Genomic DNA, 21128 nt, shown 5'->3' with positions numbered 1-21128 from the left:
TTGACGCTGCGCGACTGACTAAGAGTGCAAAACGCTGATGAAGCTGTCGGCATCGCTAGCCCTTATCAGTGATTGAATAGGTGACACTTAGGTACAGATCAACATGGAATAAATAATACTCTAAGATTTGTTTGCTGCATTTTTACATCCGGAAAATCCGTTACTGCGTAGTTGACGGGAAAAAAATAAAAAAAAAACATAATTCCTTAAAAGTGTGATCCACCATAAAATGAGACACGGATCAAATTAAAAAAATATGTAAACACACATTCATAGACATTCTAAAAACTATTAAACAATTTAAGGGAAAACTAAAGAAACTTGCTGTAAGGACAAACAAAATTTTAAAACCCTTTTCGTTAGAACTGCACTATCCAGTTAGTAATTTGAAAGAAGATAAAAAACCACTATAAAATGTTAATAAAATTAACATTTAAATACCAAGAACTTTAAATTAAATTATACAAATAATAATTTATCGGGGAACTGAAATAAATACAACAAAAAGGAATTTATTCGTTTTAAGAGAACCTGCTTTACAGACAGGTCTATCGAGATAAGCAGAAGAGAAGTCATCTAGGCTGAAAGAAAATGTATTAATTAACGTATAAATTAATCAATGGCAGAAGGTCCATATGCATATTATTCGCAGAAGGAGGCGTAGCAGTACAATTGATTTCAGCATGATGAGATGAATCGATATAGACATATCCGTCGATCTATTCGACCGCCCTCCCATCCGAATAGACACCGAGAACTTTTAACATAACAGCTAGAGACGCCAAAGTTGATATATTTTATACGCATAAAATGTTTATAGCTACCCTTATATACTAACCTAAATATATATCTATATATACTGACTGATTAACTGATAAATTGACTCATTAGTGATCAACGCACGGACAAAACGAAAATGGTAGAAAACATAAATTTTCTTGTGACCTGGAATTTTGTATTGAGTGACATGAAAGAGTCTTTCAGCAAATTTGGTCTTTACGATCGACCTTGCCGAGATATTTATATAAATAATACTACATGAATTAAAACTAAACTCCTAGTTGAATTAAATGTAATATAGTAGAGAATAGAGGGTGGAAGGTATTTACGAACAATCGTTTTGTAAAGTGCCTTGCCATACTTGTATCCTGTATTGTATTGTAATGCCCCGTGCATTATATAATATGATTATCATAAGAATGATTGGTCTAAATAAGCTAATTGTATGTGTATGGTAAAATATCATGCGGATGACTTTAACGTTCTACTCGTTTTATATAGGCTCGTTATATTGTAAGTCCTGGACCCTAAAGAATTGCTGATGATTGTCTTGATTTCCTTTTTTAATACTATTATCTTATTTATCTTCAAAAACCTTCAAATAGACTTTTACAAAAATTATAATCGTTGTGATAAATTCGTTGCAAATCAAGTTATTTTCAAAAAATGTATAAATTAGAAACATTTTGTATACAATGTTCTAAATAGTGTCTGATTGACGCTTCGTACAATCTACAAACATTAACAGAAGAAGAGGAGATATTCTCAGTTTCGTAACGTCACTTTGTGTGGAAAATTTTTAATACATTTTTTTACAAATGTCATCAAAAAGGAACTAATCGAAATATTTTTGAAACAACATAAAACATCAGATCTTAGAAGTACGGGAATGCAAAATGCAAGAGAACTTGCGAGCTAATATTGTTATTTTTTAAAGCTCTCATTTTAAGATTACAAGTATTAATCTAAATTTGTCAAAATGATAAGTATTTTGTTTGCTTAAATCAATTATCCATAACCAGCTAAATTTACGTTTAGTTTTTAGTCTAATACTTGTAATAGTGCTATACCAGAAACGTGGATTCCGTAATTATAAAGCTACAGTAAAGTCTGTTTCTATTTTACTTCTCATTGGAACCAAAATTGGGAACCAGCATGGCTGCAAAGGACCTTCTGTCTGGCATTGGCGCCCTCTCTAAATTGGAGCACAAACGTCTTATGTCGCTTGCTCTCTTTTTCTCGAGAGAGAATTAGAGAGAGAGAGAGAGAAAAAAGAAGAGAGAGAAAGAGAGAGCTTGGCGTGGGCCCGTGCACTCATCAGTCAGGCATTCAGTCGTTTCCTGGCTTTCACCGTTGACTGTTGGTTGGCGTCGTCGTCGTCTTGTTTGGTTTGCGGTTGCTGCGCCTCGTCCGTAGCGTTGCACGTCGTGTGTGACTGACGCGAGTGTGTGTGTGTGTGAGTGTGGTGCTGCCCTTGCCCCACGCCGCACCGCATCCCGTGAGCACCCAGGGTGCGTGTATTTTTTGTGTACGAGCCAACGCGTGTGTCTGCCTGCCTATCTGCCCATTGAAAGTTGAACGTTGAACGCTGCCAGCTGCGCCTTTGTGTGTGTGAGTCTCTTCGTGTGTGTGTGTGTGTCTGTGTGTGTGTGTGTGTGTGTGTAAGCAAATGTTGAAAGCACCATGGCCCAAAAGACAGCGAAAAAAACCGTACCTACTTTCGGGCGCACTGAATAATGATTTTTGTGCTAAAAATGAAAATTGTTTTAACACGCATGTAAATGAAAATGAAAATTGAATTTACTGCGAACTGCTAATTGAGGGGAATTCGATAAATGTGCGACTGTGCGTGCGAAGTATACACCGTGTCTCGATTACAAATTGATGAGCACTACAAATAAAATTAAATAGAAAAAATACCTACTTGTCTATGTATATAAAAATTTGGCATCGCGCAAGTTCCAATAAGTTCAAGTGCTTTGGTAATAAATGTAAAAATAAAAGTGCGTGCCTACAAGTATACGACAAAATATTAAATAAAATCACAGTTCAACACACACACACACTTACTCTCAACTGTGACATTGGCAGCACACACGCACAGCACCAACAACAATAACAACAACTGCGATTTTTGTACATACGAAATATAAAGACGACGACAGCCGCCTTCAGTGTTGGCAACTTGGGCCTATGAATGAAATGACATAAAACTGCGGTTGTGTGTGTGTGTGTGTAGCATTTACACCAACACAACAAAACGTAGCATGTGTGTGTGTGTGCGTGCGTGCGTCTACGTATGATCTGACTGTGTGCATGAACTTCGGAGGCGGGGTTCGAGGCGCGCTCTCAACATTTAAAAGCATATAAAAAGGCAATTTGGAAGATTTTTTAGACGGTGCCCTTGCCTGCCAGCAACAAACACGAGCTTCAACTACATACAACAACCGTTGAACGTGGCGCGCATATTTCGGTTAAAGTTCGCAGCTTCCACGCCACTTGAAAAGCGGCAGCTTGCTAAGAAACCGAAACCAGCGCATCAAGAGCATCAGCAGTAGCAGCAGAAGGAAAAAGGTGGGTCAAGTGTAAATTTATTTGACTAGTTTGTGAGCACACATGCTTTCATACAAGTCTCCCACCCACTTAAGGGGGCCCTCCCTATGCAGTCAACAGAAGCCCACACTCAAAACAAATTCTTATATGTAGCATACTTTTGTGCGCTTGAATGTTTTGAAATGACTCTTTGACCCAACCCGTAATTTCTGCGTGATTTACGAACATACAAGTAAGTGAAAAAGCCTCTACAACAAGCCTCTACAACAAATAACAAGATAAACTAAAAGTAAAAGAAACGGAAACGGAAAGCATCAACAAAAAATCAATTAAAATTCAAAACTAGAACAGTTTAATATTTAAAAAAAGAAAATAAATAGTACATTTCGGCTACATATTTGCAAAGTTTAAGCATATTTATCAACTGTAAACATAAAACCTTTTAAAGGCGTTGAAAATTATATATATTTCAATACTACAAAATACAAGTATTGTTTTTAGACTTTATAAATGGAAAATGGGATCCGATAGAGACAGAAATATCGTTTAAGTGTTGAGTGTTTTTCAAAGATTTAAGGATATAAGGACGGAAAAAACACGATATACAGAAAAGCTATGTGCGGATAAAGGTCAAGCAAGGGGTTTCTTAATCATTTCACAGTTGAACGAACGATTGAAATAATCGTGTAAACACGTCCTTTTCTTGTATGTGCGTTTGTGTGAGTGGGCGTGTTTGCGCTGCTATTTTTCTTGTTGTTGGTTGTTGTTGCTGCGCTTGTTGTAGTTGTGGGCGTTAATGTATAAATATAAATTTCCCCACGACAAAAATAGCGCATGATGCTATTACAAACACATTCAAAGCACATTTACACACACATACGCTCGTAAATGTTGACGACATGGATTGTTTGCATAGGTTGTCCACTGTAGCGTGTTTAAGAGTGTGTGTGCGTGTGTGTGTGTGTGTGTGTGTGTGTGTGTGCAGCAGCATAAATCATCATACTGGCGCACTTAGAGCACCAGCGTTAGTAAAATGTAGCAAATGTCAATATAACACTTTCCAACACACACAGACACAGGCATACACACTTATGTAGTTATGTTTATATGTATATTTATGTATGTACATATATAAAGGAAGCAGGCCATAGACACGCGGCTCAATGCTAACCAACAAACAGGCACAACTACTCGTACAGCAATGGCTACTGTTCCAGTCTTAACTGGTCTAGCATAGCGTCATGGCAGACACACACACACACACACACACCCATGCACACATATGCATGTATATATGTATATGCAGGAAGTGACAGGCAGCAAAACATCGTCAGCAAAATCCTGTCTGCAGCTATTTCACTTCCTTGAAATCCTTTGCGAAAACGCAAACGTACAGCAGCAAATAAAAGCAACAATAACAACAGCCAACAGCAGCAGCTACACAACACTAACAACAACACTAACAACAACTACAGCAACACTTTCGTTATTCACGTGCGCGCGCTCTCTCTCTTTTTGTCTTCTCTCTGTGTGTCTTAAAGTATACAGCTTACACTGGCCATGTTTGAGTTGTACTCTCTTACGCTTTTTCTCTCTCTCTCTCTCTCTGCACTACTCAGCCTGTCTACGCAAGCGCCTTTTCATAGTCCAAAACAGCTCATCCATCCCGCCCCATTCCTTTTCGTCAGTTCACAGCTCAAAGCGTCAGCAACTCTTTGGCTTCATTATACACAAGCCCACATGCCCACTCACACTCACACTCAGATGGCAAGCATTTAAGCGTTCGGGTCATTTGTTTATTTTTAGTTAGTGTCACATAGAAATCCTACACTAACCTGGGCTTGAGTGCGAGCGTGTTTAATTAAGTTACTGTGGTTGGCGTATTCGAACAAAGTCGGTAGAAGCATTAATTGCTTTCATTATTAATATGCTGAGACACACACACACACACACAAACTCACTCACTTGCCTAGATGTGAACTGCTCAAGTCTCGAGTTGTGCCAAAACTTCACATAACCAAAATTAGAAATGAAACTAGTTCAAGGTCGCATGAAAATGCAGGCAGCCAACCAGCCAACCAGCCAACCAGCCAGCCAACCAGCGAACCAGCAAGCAAGCACTTTGCCACTTGCAACTTGGCCATTGTAGTTGTAGTTGCAATTACAATTGCCATTGCCACCACATTTATAGCACAGTTGAACAACAATATGGCGATCGATCCATGCACTAATCAAAAATTTTATAGGCTCCAATAATTTCGGTTTGCACTAAAAATCCAACACCATTATTATATTATATTTCATTCGAATTCGATTAACAATTTCATAGAAATTTAAAATTAGCTTCTTAGCCCCCCTTTCATTTAAATCAAACTTATTATCTTAAGTATATTTATTAAATTTTAGTCCAATTGAATAGATAATTTGATTGTAAATTAAATTAGAATTTCATATCAAATTTAAGTATCAATACAAATTTCAATTAACTAACAATTCTTTAAATTTACAAACTTTTCAACAAATCTTAAAATTTTCTTTACTTTTCATTTTATTTTTTTTTTTTTGAAATTTTCAATAAACACTCTCATGAATATCATCTTAGAATAAACTTATTTTATTTTAACTACCAATATATACCGAAGAATTTCGAAGAAATAATTAAATTTTTAATGGTGGTGAAATAAAATCCTTTTAAAACGACTGTAATATTTAGATATTGGATTATTAATAACGACTTCGCACCTTTTCGAAATATGTTATTCGCCTTCTATTTGGTTTCCATTTTTCCATCAAATCACTTCAATAAAGCGATTTTCTTTTTATTTCTTTCTTTTACTTTCAATTCGATTTTAAATTTGTATATAATCTCTAGATGAAAAACAAACGAAAACATATAAGTCTATAAACAATTAAAACTAGGACTCTCTACTTCTATGAAAAACTAACATGCATTTTAAAATTGAGTTAATTAATTTTATTATTACTTCTATTTATATTTTAACACTTTTGTGCAAGGTAAATTATATTATAAAATATTTTTTCTCTTCATTTTTCAGTTTAATTTCGAATTAAATTCTTAGTTGTTTTTACCTTTAACTTTAGTTTTAATAAAATCGTCAATCGAGTTCTGAGTTTAATTTCAAATAATTTTTTATTGGTTTTAAGAAGTTTTTAAAAAGAATTTAAAAAGTATAAAATTGACGGAATCACCCCAATCACAACTTCGAGATTGTACTGTAGATGTTGCCACAATTGCTTTTCAACGAGGTTGTTGCACCGCTCGGTGGGGGTCGCCTGTTTAGCGCTGCTGCTGCTGGTGCTGCTGTTTGGACGCATACTTGTAGACCAAGAGCCCAGAGCCAGAGTCGAAGCCAAAATAGCGAAAGCAGCAAAAGGCACGCGACGGCAACTAAGCCAAATGATGTGGAATGAGAGAGGTCAGGGGTAGGGGCTGCATTTTTGTTAGTGCCACAGAAAGTGGCACGCGCTTGGTCGCTCGGTCACTGTACGGTTGGGTCAGCGTTTGGGGTCAGCTAGCATTTAATGGCGGTGTTTATGTTTCTCTTGCTAAAACAAAAACACAAAAAAGGGAAAATGGAAGCCAGCAAGCAAAGCGACGCAAGATTTGTAACAAAAGTGAAAACGGTTCGCGTGTCTGCCAGTCGACGATATATGTATTAACATACATACACACATACATACATTTATATAAATATATACACACATATACATTTATATACCCCCACACATTTATAACATGACGCTGCCAGTTTATGGAGCTCACGTGTCAGGGGACCTGCGGGCTTAGAGCTGGTAGTTGCTCGAAGGTGAGGGCGATGGAGTGCCTGACGGGGAGGAGCAAACCTATGTAGGTGCTCATTTCATGCGCAGCGCCAGCGGAGCGCATAAAGCATGATATGCACAGCGTAGCACGCTAAATATCCCGTAAGGAGCAAGCTTACGTAAGCCCGAGCACCTGCACACCTGTGAGTCCCGATTCCTGCTTTGTGCGCAGCTGCTTTAATAATTTTTCACTTTTTTTAAAAAAAACTTTTTACGATCCGCATTGCGTAGCCAACCGACATGCCATTGTCATTCGCTTGCTGGCATGTCTGTCGCCATGTTAATTACCCACATTGCCACAGGCACGCAGAGTGGTGGAAGGGGGGAAGGGGGAAGGATGTCAGTGTGGCAGAACAGTGAGTGTAATAAAGGGCCAAAAACCTGGTTTCCAAATACACGAATCCACAATTTAAATCTAACACTGCGCTTCCGTTATGCATTATTTACAAGTAGGGATGAGTTTGGAACGTGATTGTTAACAGAAAATTGAAAGAAAAGTTTTATTAATTAATATGAATGAGTTTGTTAGTACTTACGATTGCACGAACACAAAGTTTATGTATTTCTTGAACACGTACTGGACGCCCCTTGGTATGTTTCAAATATGAAACTTAAAGATAGCTTTAGCTTTTCTGTAACATTTATGTTGGTTTAAAATCTGTGTTTTATACGCTCCTGTCTGATTGCAGTTCCTTTCACTACATTCTTTCACTATTCGCTAATATGCGCATAATCGGGGTTTGTAGTTTTTTATTTCTTCAGAATTACATGTTTTCTACTCTAATTTGAAGAAAATTCGCTAATTAAAAATTAAAAACTCAGATAAATGACGTTTTTGATAAAACACTCTTATTCTTTCTGTTCAAAAAATTAGTTATTCACTTTTAGCATAAAAAACTTTAATTCTCTTCCTAAATAATTTTTATAAATTAAAAATACAATTTAAAAAATTAAATAAGTGAAACTTGAACCAATAACCAAAGCCCAAAAAGATTCAAATTAAATACAATTAGGTATATAAAATGTATAAAATATATAACTTATCAAAAAAATTTAATGATCAAGAAAAATGAAAATATATATACAAAGGAATGTATACAAAATATATGAAATAATCGAAATAAAAATAAAATAAAAACTACTTTTATTAAAAAATAATAATTAAAACACATTTAATAAAAACTAAACAAATATTTTTTCATTAAAAACAGATAATATAATAATAAATAAAAATATAACAATTAAATAAAATATTAAAAGAAATTAAATTAGCATTGAAAATAAAAGCAAAAGTATTATTAATTTGATCTGCCTATGGCTTAGGGAAACCTCAATACCAGTTTAGTAATTCTAGCTCTTGTACTTGCTGAGATTCTGGCGCGCATACAGATCAAGATCAAGTATACTACTAAACTAGTATACTCTCTTACCCTTTGGGTACAGGGTATTGATATCGTTATAGACAAAACTCGAATAATGGAAAACCAAGAATGTGGCGGACAAAGCTGACGGGTATACAAATTATTAAACAGAGTAACCTCAGATTAAGGTCTTGGGTAGGTTGCTGGAAGTGACCTTTTCCTTGGCCGAATCATTTATTGCTTTGTTTGTATTAATGGTCGTGCTGCGATTGTCGCACGAAAGACGGGCACGTTTTTGCGATTTCTTTGTATCACATTCAAAGATGTGCATACATAATGTTCAGTATCCTGAACAGCCTCCAGACTGTGGGAAATTTTGCATAAAAATCATTTCTTGTAGTGTTTTATGTTAATAATACCTCTTTAAGGTCATCTGCTCCTGTCATCTAAAGAAATGCTAGGTTTTTTAAATAATTATTTAAATTATCTTTTGGTATTGTTATAGTATTTACCTGAAAAGTATTGAAAGCTCAGACTTTTTTAATAATATAATTATGCAAATACATCTCGAAATATAAGTAAGTAGGAGACTTTCTGGAATTAATTATTAAGTTATTATTTAAAAAGCTGAAGCATGTTTTTGACAAATGCAATAGCATTAGGTGTGAACACTGTGGTGGTTCTGTTTATGTTTTGACTTACTTTAATTCAAATATAACCTTAAAGAGCTATCTGTAATACCCGTTATATGAAGCACTTATTCCACAGAATAATCCATGTATTCCACATTTTCGAATATTGCTTTTATTTTCCAAGCTGCAGCTATTCTAAATAAACAAAATTGTATTGTATTGTTTTTATACTCTGGCTAACAATCTGGCTAACAAACTCCTAAAAGCTGTTAACGACCTTGGCGCTTTGTATTGTGAGTTTTAATCGAGTTGCTACATAATACAAAAATCTTGAAAAGTCTCATTCTTCTTCTTCGTTACCACCTATGAGGTCACTCCAACACATATTTTTAAAAGGCTTATTTTCGCAAACACCACCTCATTTCATTAGTAAAAGAATCAACTCTGAATATAAATATATTTGTATACCTTTTTAAACTACCTTTTAAAAATATTGGCTATAAGAAAACCGCATCATGTCAGTTACTTGAACTCTGCAAGTACTCTTACGCACTAGGCTTTAGCTAATCTGAAAAGCAAATTGTATTCCACAAGACAATGCATGCTCTTTCAAAAAAGCTACTTTAATAAATGATATGAAATTATTGGATATTCAATAAACATTTGCCTGAGAGCAACTTGTTATTCAACAAGACAATGCATGCTCTTTCAAAAACGCTACTTTAATAAGTGATATGAAATTATTGGATATTCAATAAACATTTGCCTGAGAGCAACTTGTTATTATAAAATAATTTGTTCACATAAACAACTTGTATATACACTGAATGGTTTCTTTGTTGCGTTCTGTCGGTCTTAAAATAATTATCTTATAGCAATAAAGTAAATTCTTTAGGGAAATCTCACACTTGATGATTACATTTCTTCTATTAGGAAAGTCAGTTCTCTACTTTTATGCACAGAACAGAGCTTTCTATATCTTCCCAAAAATGTTTTAAATACTTATGTCGAGCATAATTATCGTAGCCACAGATAATTCTTCAACTCGAGGACGCTGCTCATCTGCATTAACACTCCTCGAAATACGCTGCATTTTAATTGAAAGACATGGAGGCGAACCGAGAATTGCGAGAATATGCAAACTAAGGGAAGCGGAAATCAATAAAGCCAGCATAAGTGGCAGGTGCCAAGTGGCAAGTACCAGGGCGCGACTTGTCGACACTGTCCCGCTCTGCTCCTCGGGCTGGCTGCCTGGATCCAGCTGCCTCCTGCCTGCCTGCTGCATGCGTCCTAATGAAATATTCATTATAATCGATAATTCCGCAAAGGGGCCGCGAGCGTTGCCAGCAACAGCAGACACACAAATGCGCTGGGGCATGGGGCATGGCGGCATAATAAGCAGTCGCCGCCGCATTGGTCGCGCCAAATTGGGTAAATGCCGTCTGCCAGTCTCAGTCGCTATGTTTTGGGCAGCACCAAATAAAATTCCAATATTTTGCCAAAAATTTATTCGCGTCTTTCATCCTTCTTGTTCGCCGCAAACAGGCCAAATGGCGAGCGCTTTCAGCTGCCACATAAATCGCGATGCTACGCTTCGTGCCCAGGCGCAAGTCAACTAGATTTTGTTTTCTACATACTTAGCGAATTTATTTATACGAAGTACCTACAATGTGGGGTGTGTGTGATAAGCAGAGGTCAGCTTGTTTCCAGGAATATGAGATTATTGAAAAATTAATAGACATGCTTAGGCACGTGGGCAAAGTTTATAGCAAAAGCTCCAAAAATACCTGCGTGCAATAGATATTGACTAACAGTCAGGTATTTCACAATTATTAAAATATTTGGGGTCGCGGCTATTACGTTACAGGGCAGTGCTTATGAATTATCTCTAAAGAAGCTGTAAAGCCAACAGAAACGCCCACCTGGTGTCTCTTGATTTGTTATCATGAAAAAGTGAATAGATGCTTAAACGGGTTCATTAACTGATTGATACTAGAAGTGGCATTTGCATCGATTGGACCTTATGGAAGCTATATATCATATATAGCTTTTATCTTGGACTACATACAGCAAAGACAAATCTACATATAAAAGATCTCTATGCTCACATGGATGAACAGAAAGACGAATGCATCGATTCGTCTCTTGCTTCTGCCACGCCTGCTTCTACCTATTGCTTGCATTAATCAATAAAGCATTAAAATGTATTTTTAATTAACAAGCTTTACAAAACAAATAAATTGATTATAAACTTTTCAATGCAAGTGCTAGAAATACAGTCCACTGACTGACTCCCAGACCTCGACTGTACATTCGCAAAATAATTCTGATTCCCATGCCTGGAATATAAAACGGTGGAATTAAAACATTTATAGGCAATCCTAGGGATATCTCAGCTTTCAAGCCTAATATTTTACGGAATTGAAATTTATTTATAGTAATTATAAATTTAAAATCCCAGTAAAATGAAGAGAAAAATCTACATTTAAAGTCAGTGCCACGATGTACACATATAGTGTATATTTTTAAAATTATTCCCACTTTCTGCTTCCAAAATCTTTACTTTCCAAGCGCATCTTTACTTTAAGCCCTTTCCTTACATGGTCTAGTGACAGTTCTATATCTGTGAGTGCTCTACACTTCCAGTCGACCAATATATAGTTTGTTTACTGTACTGGCTCACAAAGTGGCCCTCATTTAAATTCATACGTTTTTCAATCTGATCAATGTTTTTTCCTGTATTAATCAAACCTTTCATAAATCGTTATTATGCTATGAACTATTGATAGTTAATGAGTTTCAGTTTATTTCATTTTATTTTAACATAAGTAATTAAAAGTAAGAAAAATAAATATTAGAATAATGCAGCTTTTTAATGAAAAATGTTTTTTTTCCCAATTTTAATCAATGAATAAAATTTGATCTAGGAATAAACACAGATCCTATTTATAGGACTTAACTCCTTTTGATAACTATTTGTTTAACTTAAATCATTTGGACTCAACCCTTTGTTTGATAACACCTTCGACTCAATAGTTCAATGCGGTAGAATCGATGAAGGGTCGTTGAGCCGAGCTTTGAACTCTGTTTACGAGGGCAGACTCCAAAAGTGTACCGATAACATATAATCAGCATCAGATATGTTATGTATATCTTTCTTGAAATATTGCCTTTCTAAAAACGATTGGCCTTAAACGCGTCGATGTATGACAACAACAAAAATAAAACTACAGGTGCACAAATATATTACTTATAATCATCAGAAGAACTGCTAGAAATTATTTTGTAAATTGAATCATCTAAAAATATTCACTTCTTTTTATTTTTTTTTTTTTTGATTTACTGGGCTTTAGCATATGTATATATTGAATGTATGTTGCATTTCTGCAACAAATATGCTGGAGGTGATAATTTAATCTTTATAAGCAAAGGTCTTTGTCAAATAAATCAAACATTAACAAAATGTTGTGAATGAACATCAAATCCTTTGAAAACATTTATAAACATATTTAATTAAAGTAAATATTCGTGGAATTCGTGTTAAAAGACAGTGGAAAGCCCACTCTTCTTGAGAGAATCCTGTGCACTTGGAATATACACATTTTTGCACGGCTTTGATTTAACACGGTTTGAAAATTAATCATTTTATATATGGTTACACGACTTTATTCCATTTTGCATAAGACAACATTTGAACTTGAGCTCTCTTTCGGAAATCACAAAATGTACGGGAAATTAGCCAAATAAATTGGCGATAAAATCATGTGTACATATGATCAGGTCGCAGAAATCGAAAGAGGGAACGTTTCAGATGCTTATCCAATAAATATCAAGCTCTTTTCTAAAATATGTATAGAAACAAATCCATATAAATGGTATGTTGCAAATATGCATCACGGCCAAACAAAGCGTTAATCAATTACATACTTCAAATACAAGGAACACTTTTATTTGCCTTGTCAGTTATTTTGGAAGAGTCCATCTTATGTTGCCGCCACATTGAATGAGGAGTGTTGGTAAATTTATGCCCATATTTATCATACAAGTATGTCCTTTATTCGGCCATATTCTCTCTTCCATTCGCTTCGAATATACTGACTGGCCATTAAAAATTCTATTAAAAGTTATTTACCGCAACTCTGGTCCATTGAATGCGGCAAATATGCGAAGTACATTTGTATGTGTATGCATGTGTGTGTGTGTGTGTGTGTACTACAGTGCCAGTACTGTGGTGTGTTTGCTTTGTGTGTGTGCGTGTACGTGTGTGTGTGTGTCTAAAAGCGTTCAAAACTCAAACAAAAGCAACAGAGTAAAGCCATTGTCTATACATGTTCATAAATAAGAAATGCAGCAAAGTTGTTGTTTTTCTGCTTCTACTGTTAGGCCAGGCGAGGGCCAGTGACAATAAATTTGCATACACAGCAACAACAACAACAGCAGAAATAACAGCTATAATGACAGTACTTCCGCTAGATGGCGCAAGTGTCCCCTTAAACAGGAAGCCCTGTAAAGTCAGTTTATATGCAGATAAGCATAATTGATTTCAAATTGGGCGCGCGCTGCCGCAAAGGCGAGTCACAAATATACATATGTACATACATATATATAGTATAATACGTATCTACGTATCTACATATAGCTAGAAGGTTTTAACGTTGGGGTGCTTCTGTCGCTCATTGTCTTTAGCACTGAAGAGTTTAACGTCCTCAGCAATAGACGACGATAGCGCACGTCTGATGTTGCATTAAGTAGTGAGTAGCTGGAGTGCCGAAGACCCCTTTAAAGCCAATCATTAAACACTTGAACATATGTACTATACAAGTATATACATAGATAGAGAAGGCGGCGAGGAGTGCTTGTGCTGGCAACAAAGGCATGCACAGGCGGAACAATTTTTGCTGCCTCAGGAGAAAAAACTGCACAGATAGATGCGACGATAAGCAATGTTGAGATAACGTTGCGCATATCTGCCAGTATATACATACATACATATGTGGGTATGTTTGTATGTGTGTATATAGGCTGGCCAACAAAGTAAAGTTGTTGCTGTTGCTGCTGCTGCTGCTGCTGCGGCTGAGGCTGCTCTGCAAGAGCAAAGTGGAGCAAGGACAACTATTGCTGCAGCAACAACAAAAACTTCGAAAAAAACATGCAAAAAAGAGCGAGAGGAAAACGGTTACATGCCTGTCCACTGCACAAGCACGCACATACACGTATACATTATATACATAGGAACAAACATACTAGTTATATACATATATACAAAGCGCGACATATGTTCAACTATGGATTAGAGATGGCAGCGTGATGACACAGGCATGTCTATATACTTAAGTATGTATACAAGTATACTTGTATGTACATACTTATGATGATCCTTTTTCTGACCAAGACTATTTTTCAAGTCACCATTGCAGGATGTAATGATGTAAATAAAAATCATAATTTAAAAGGCATCCGCATTTTTATGAGTTGCATCCTTACGTTCCTCTTTTATTGGTTTTCAAACAACAACAGAAGATAATTATATATAAATTATGTGTGCAAAGTTTGGTTTAGGTAGCATTTGAAATGAGGACGCTATTGACGTAATTCTGTAGCGGGGGAAGGGGGGAAAAATTCCAAAAAATAAAATAAGCTCGTCCTTTCTCGGACCTAGGAGGATCTGGATGCCAACTTTGGTTATTCTAGCTTTTATAGTTTCTGAGAACCTTGCGTTCATCCAGACGGATGGACACACGGACGGACATGTCTAGATCGATTTCTCGTCATGCTGATTCAGAATATATATACTTTATGGGGTCGGAGATGCTTCCTTCTGTATGTTACATACTTGCACAAACCTAATATACCCTTTTTACCCTACGGGTACAGGGTATAAAAAGAAAGTGTACGTATATATACATATATATAGTATATACTTTGCAAATTAAAAGTATGAATTTCTCACTAGGCACTAAATTTCTCATCTGTACTAAATATGCCTTGGCTAGGAGTAGACCCAGGCTCCGTATGCCAATTTTTATTATACATTACTTTTATAGACATTACTTCATTAAAATCATTTTCGGAAAGAGTGAGATGTTAATGTGTATATATGCTTTATCAGCATGACAAGGCAAGTCGATATAGTAATGTCCGTCTGTCCGTGTTTTTTTTTTTCTGATAGGGGGAACTCACTTCCGCTATTAGTGATTTTTTATATCCCCCTGTTTTAATTTTTCTGTTTTTTTCGACAATTACTTTCGGTTAGTTCTTATGTTTTTGTTTCATCATGATAGTTCAATATTTAAGCTAGTTATAGCCATAAATGTAATCACTGCCTAGCTCTACCGCATTTCCGAGTAATAAGTACATGTAGTATTTATGATTTTTATGTAAAGGGACACTATAGGCTGATATTCCTGAACGCTTTATCGAATAGCTGACCTATGTATGGTGCAATAAAACTGATGTTAATTAACGTAAATGTCATTATAATTGTTATTCTATATATAATAGTCAATCTAATGAACTCAATCAGGTTCATAACACACAGAAATACATACTATACGTTATTAGACCTGAAACGTGGGTTTTAAGAAGTGACTTAATAAATTTATCCAATTCATTTATCGGAATCTGCAATGTTTTCCCTTGAATTAAAAATCAGTTTTTGACGAATAACTTATTCGACTCACCTCACATTTCACGTCCGGCACTCATCTCCAACTCGGTAGCCACATTAGTTGGGCATCAGCTTCCTTGACTGTTGACTGGCCAGCGCACTGGGCCCAAGCCCGCAAAATGAATACGAATACGAGTAGCGTTGTGGTTGTCCTGCCATTCTGTTGCCTCAGAGTCCTTGTACACTGTAGCAACAGCAACAACAGCAGAAGAACAACAATGCTACCTTCATTTGTGTCCTGATTATGACAACTCAAGGAAAATGTTGTGGCAGGCTTTGGGGCGAATGGCAGGCACCGAAATCTCAGTGGAGTCGCTTTCATGTAGCCATCAGTAAAAGCTCTCTCATACACACATGCACACATGCTCACACAGCGGAGGCGCAACTGCAGGACATGTACGTGTACGTGCATGTATGTACGTGTTAATTGCCCGAGTGTGACATGCATGCGGCGCAGATGCCAGAAAGTGTTGCATACTCGCATATAGTATGTTGCTGGGGCAGTTGCAAAAGCAATTCGATTTAATTTCAGTTTATCACAAAGCAAATATCGCGCATAATTAAAATGTTGTCTGCTGTCTGCTGTCGGCTGGCGTCGCTTGGGGACTGCGACACATGGCGTATGAGTGACAGACATTTGTGTGTCACGCATTAAATTACCGCTAATGACTGACATCGCAGTCAGCGTCGCGTCGAGTCGCGTCGGCTAATGGGCGTCCGAGCAATGCAGCATACCTCTGGGCGTCTTTAAAAATTTTCTACCACTTTTTACTTTCAGAGCAAGAAAAGTTCCGTGGCTGTGGTTGTGGCTGCACATTCCCCGCACATTTCAAACGCGACGCCACGCAACGGTGATGTGGGACACATCCCGTACCGGGCAATGCAACAACCCCAACGTTATATACCGTCTGTATCTGATCTATATGGCACGGACGAGATAGAACTGCTGCTGGACGAGATACGTGAACTGGAGCTGGAGCCGGTCTGCTGTCAGCTGGACGATGAGCAAGACTTTGAAATAGCTGGCAGCAGGGCCGGTGAGCTCTCGCTGTCCCTAGAATCGCCCCTCGGCACGTGCACCTCCTGGGACTCGCACGCCAACTATAAACAGCGCAACGGCCATACACCGCTGCCATGGGGCGTCGCCCTACACTGTGATCCGCAACACTTGAAATCGCCTACAGGGATTGTGCGCATACTACTGGTGGTAAGTAATGCGTGGATTAGTCTTAAGTAGTACCTTTTATTATATAAACTCAAAATTGTAATGTGTTATGATCTTTAGTTTTTTTGCCAGTTGAATTGCGTTCAAGAATGTGTCACCTTCCTTCCGGTTATGACATAGTTAGTTAGAATCGTATCTTGTTCCATTATATTTTCAATTGTTCTTCTTTTAAATACTCATATTATTTTGATAAATAACCAGAATGTTAAAAAAAATTTGTTTTATTAGCGCGCGTACTTTTTTATGATGTTGAATTATGAAGCTCAAGTATTTGTAATATACATACATATATAGGCTGTTGTATAGTAATGAGCTATCACGAGCGATCTAATTTGTTTTTTTTTTTTTTGCTTTTTTTTAAATTAGTTTTTAATTAATTCCAAACTCCTTAACTCGGTTAAGTTTTATCTTTTTATATTGGTAGATCTATTCGCGCCTCTGACCACATTTGGTTGTGAGACGGGCCTTAGCTAGCTAAATGGCAAATAATACAATATAATTTATTTAATTTGATAATATATATTTATCAGATATTATTATAATTTAATTACATTTTTCCCACTTAGGCTCTCCGAGCTTATAAGGTTTTTTTTAATAATTTTTATATGCTCTTTTCCCATGTCGGCTGTCAATGTTTGTTGACATACATTTAAATAAATAAATAAATACAATTTTCAAAGAAAGCAGCTACGAACCAACAACTTTTTGTGGAAGCCATACCATTTACATAGTTTATCCATTTTCGGCCCACACTCGTTTGCCAGAATTCTGCCAAACTTTTAATTGTGTGCCTCTGTAACTATTTATATTAAAAATGAAATAGGTCGATTTTAGGTACACATTAAAGCAAATGACATTTTTATACCCTGTACCCAAAGGGTACAAGGGTATATTAGTTTTGTGCGAGTGCACATGGAACACACAGAAGGAGGCTTGGTAGACCCCACAAAGTATATATATTCTTGATCAGCATGACAAGCCGAGTCGATATAGCCATGTCCGTCTGTCTGTCCGTTTGTCTGTCCGTCTGTCTGTCTGTATGAACGCAAGGATCTCCGAAAGTATAAGAGCTAGAATAACCAAACTTGGTATACAGATTCTCCTGAGACCGAGAAAGGACGAGTTTGTTCATTTTTTCTGATCCACCCCCCCCCCCCCCCCCCCCCCCTATTAACGATTTTCTATAACTCCCGTAATTCTTGGAATTTTGAACTAACTATTTGGTAGTCACATTAGGTTCGTAATTATATATCCGTATACCAAGTTTCATTATGATAGAATGATCGGAAAGAAAGTTATAGCCATATAACTAGGCCCAATGCACACATACATACATATGTACAAGTACACAACGCGCATAAGGCACGATTCTGATGTAAATGTAAATGTATGTATGCATGCATGGAATATTTTATATTTAATTTAGTTAATTAATTAAATTAATTTAGTTAATTAATTAAATTAAATTAATTAATTAATTTAATTACTTTTTTGTGGGGTGGTACAGGGTATTTAAGAGTTGAGCCTGCTCGACTTTAGCATTCCTTTCTTGTTAAGTATAAGTCCTGTTTTATATAGGGAGCAGGTCAATTCATATATAGTAGCTAGCAGATAAACTATTAACTATAGTAATAGATTGGTTTAGTTTAGATTAATTTCATTCAGCTTTTGCCGCACGAAGACCGGAATCATGGAAATCTCATCCTTGGGAATATTCATTTAAATCGCATGCACATATACTGCTAGCACTTAAATGATCAGCTTCCAGAAAAGTTGTATAATTCGCAATACTTATCAGTTGAGAATTAGACCACAAAGGTCTATGCTTAACATTTTGCTTACCTTTTATTATGAGATACGAAAGTAGCTAACTTTCAACTTATTATATTTGATTATTAAAAATGCAAATCTTGTCATTGCCTTGCAGTTATCCTCGGCTGCCTGCCTTGCCTGCGAATGCTCCGCGGGCACCGTGCAGGTGGGCCTCTTTCTACTGCCACTCATTGGACGCCTAAGGCTGATGGTCTTCTGTGCGCTCTTCTCACTACTCATCACATGTCTCATGCTGTTTCTGGATATATCGCATATAGCGCTCATGTTTCCATTCAATTGGACGAAAGTGGTCAGTATGCTCGCGAAAATTGCATCTAAAAGCCAGTTTAAATTGCATTTTAATTCCACAGAATACGTGGATGTACCTGAGTATTGGTTTGATATTGATTTTGAGCTCCACGCTGCTTGTTCACATGGTGCTCTACGCCACAGAGTACACTTGGGTATCGAAGCACTCAAAAGACACACTCCTGGCCACGGGCGTAAGTAACCGAAAAGGAATTATTCATTGAGCTTTCAATTTATCTTTCCACTTGTATGTTCAAATAAACAGATAATAGGCTACGTGTGCGCCTTGGAGGCTCTACTACTTTCGGGAATCGCCTCCTGGCCCTGGACTCAGTATCGTCAGGTGCCGGACGATGTCAGCGAACTGTTTATCGAGGATCGGGAAATGACGCCTATGAGTCCGCTGAACAGCACAGACCTACAGCCGGGCAACAACCACTCGCCGTATCAGCACAGCAGCCACAACAATGGAAATGCGCCAACCACGGCGGCTGATGTGTACAACCAACAGCAACAATCGTCCTATAATCAAAAGCCTTATATACCTGGTAAGAAATCCCCAGCTATAGCTTTTATTTAGCTTTTCTGTTCTTCAATATTCGGAACGGCCAAAGCAATGGTTACATTTAGTCGCGGATCGAACTTTTTTAATAAATTCAATGATTACGAATTATAAATTTCAAATAAACATTGCTCAATATTTCAGCCATTTGCAATGTGTTTTCCGAATACATTGAAATATAGTAAATGTAGAATTAGTTTTGATACGTTTATCACTCACCTAACAATTTGAGACTGGTATTTAAGCTGATAGAGTTTAGGCACAAATCACTTTACAATTTGTCGGCAATCTCAGAACGCCCACTCGTTTGATAAATTATGAATATTTTATGCTGATCTATTTCTACGGATATCAGGCCATTGCTTTACTTTTAGAAAAGTATAATCCGCAATTTCGTAATTTCGAAAACCTTGTGGAATGTATTTCCATTTCATCGGCAGTCTATTACCATTGTCGGCCATTTCTGAGGTAATTACCGCTCTAAGATCATTATAAAAATTTAGCAAAGTACCGCAGGCCATGCGGATTAATAGAAAACCAATTTGCAACAACTTTTTAAGGATAACTTCGATTGGTCTTGTAGATTAAAAAACTTCGATACACGCATCCCACAATTCAGCTGAAAATCGTCCTCTATGTTCAAGCTATTGAAAATATTAAATTTCTTTGTAAGATAAACAAAATGGAAAAGTGCTTAAACTTCCTGTTTTTTCTTTCAGCCAAACGACCCAATGAGCTTAACAATCAGCGTCCAACTTTGGGTCAAACCGCTCGCATTAAACCGAATCAACGTTATCGCGAGGGCTATCACTACCAACCGGTTGCGTCAACGTCCCGCCAGAGTCCCACATTCGTCCTAGGCGATGATCAGGGTGCCGGTCCATCCACATCCCGTTCCAATGATAATTCCAGTGCGTGATAGTTTTTATTCCTCAACACAAAGATGAAATTTATATAAAAAAAAACAAGAAACAAACAAATTGTCCACAAAGTAAAAATAATAACTGAACGGAGATTTCGAGGAGTCAAATGTTGAGGCGTTGCATTTGCTAAATGTAAAAGAAATATATAGAAAAAACAAAAACAAAACAAAAAACAAATTGTTGAATAGTTGAAACAGCAAAAGTTGAAGAAATTGAGAGCAGCAAAACAATAATAAATTTAATAATTGTGTGTGTGTAAGCGTAAACTATGAAGAGGCGAACTAAAAAGAATTTAATTGAAAATTGTATGACAAAAAGACGACGGCGACGATGCAGAAGGGCAAGCAGCAGTCGCATAGCAGTCGAAATTTAACGATTACTTGTATGTTATAGACGAAACGATTTGATATTAGTCAAACGCATATAACTGAATACAACATTTTGAAAATTAACAATGATAT

At 36.7% G+C, this 21128-nt stretch overlaps 1 protein-coding gene across 1 annotated transcript; it reads left to right on the top strand.

Moving 5' to 3' along the window:
• Positions 1-2499: 2499 nt before the first annotated feature.
• On the top strand, positions 2500-20932 carry LOC115631766. The gene is made up of 6 exons (XM_030528602.1): positions 2500-3354; positions 16615-17043; positions 18989-19183; positions 19245-19376; positions 19448-19730; positions 20464-20932. Exons 2-6 carry the CDS (start codon positions 16717-16719, stop codon positions 20661-20663), a joined length of 1137 nt encoding a protein of 378 aa, XP_030384462.1. The 5' UTR covers positions 2500-3354; positions 16615-16716; the 3' UTR covers positions 20664-20932.
• Positions 20933-21128: the final 196 nt, after the last annotated feature.

This window comes from Scaptodrosophila lebanonensis, unplaced genomic scaffold, assembly GCF_003285725.1.
Source record: "Scaptodrosophila lebanonensis strain 11010-0011.00,11010-0021.00 unplaced genomic scaffold, SlebRS2 tig00001412-arrow-pilon, whole genome shotgun sequence".
Classification (NCBI taxonomy): Eukaryota; Metazoa; Arthropoda; class Insecta; order Diptera; family Drosophilidae; genus Scaptodrosophila; species Scaptodrosophila lebanonensis.
Note: the sequence above shows the minus strand (reverse complement) of the source record. Positions and strands in the feature narration are given on the sequence as shown.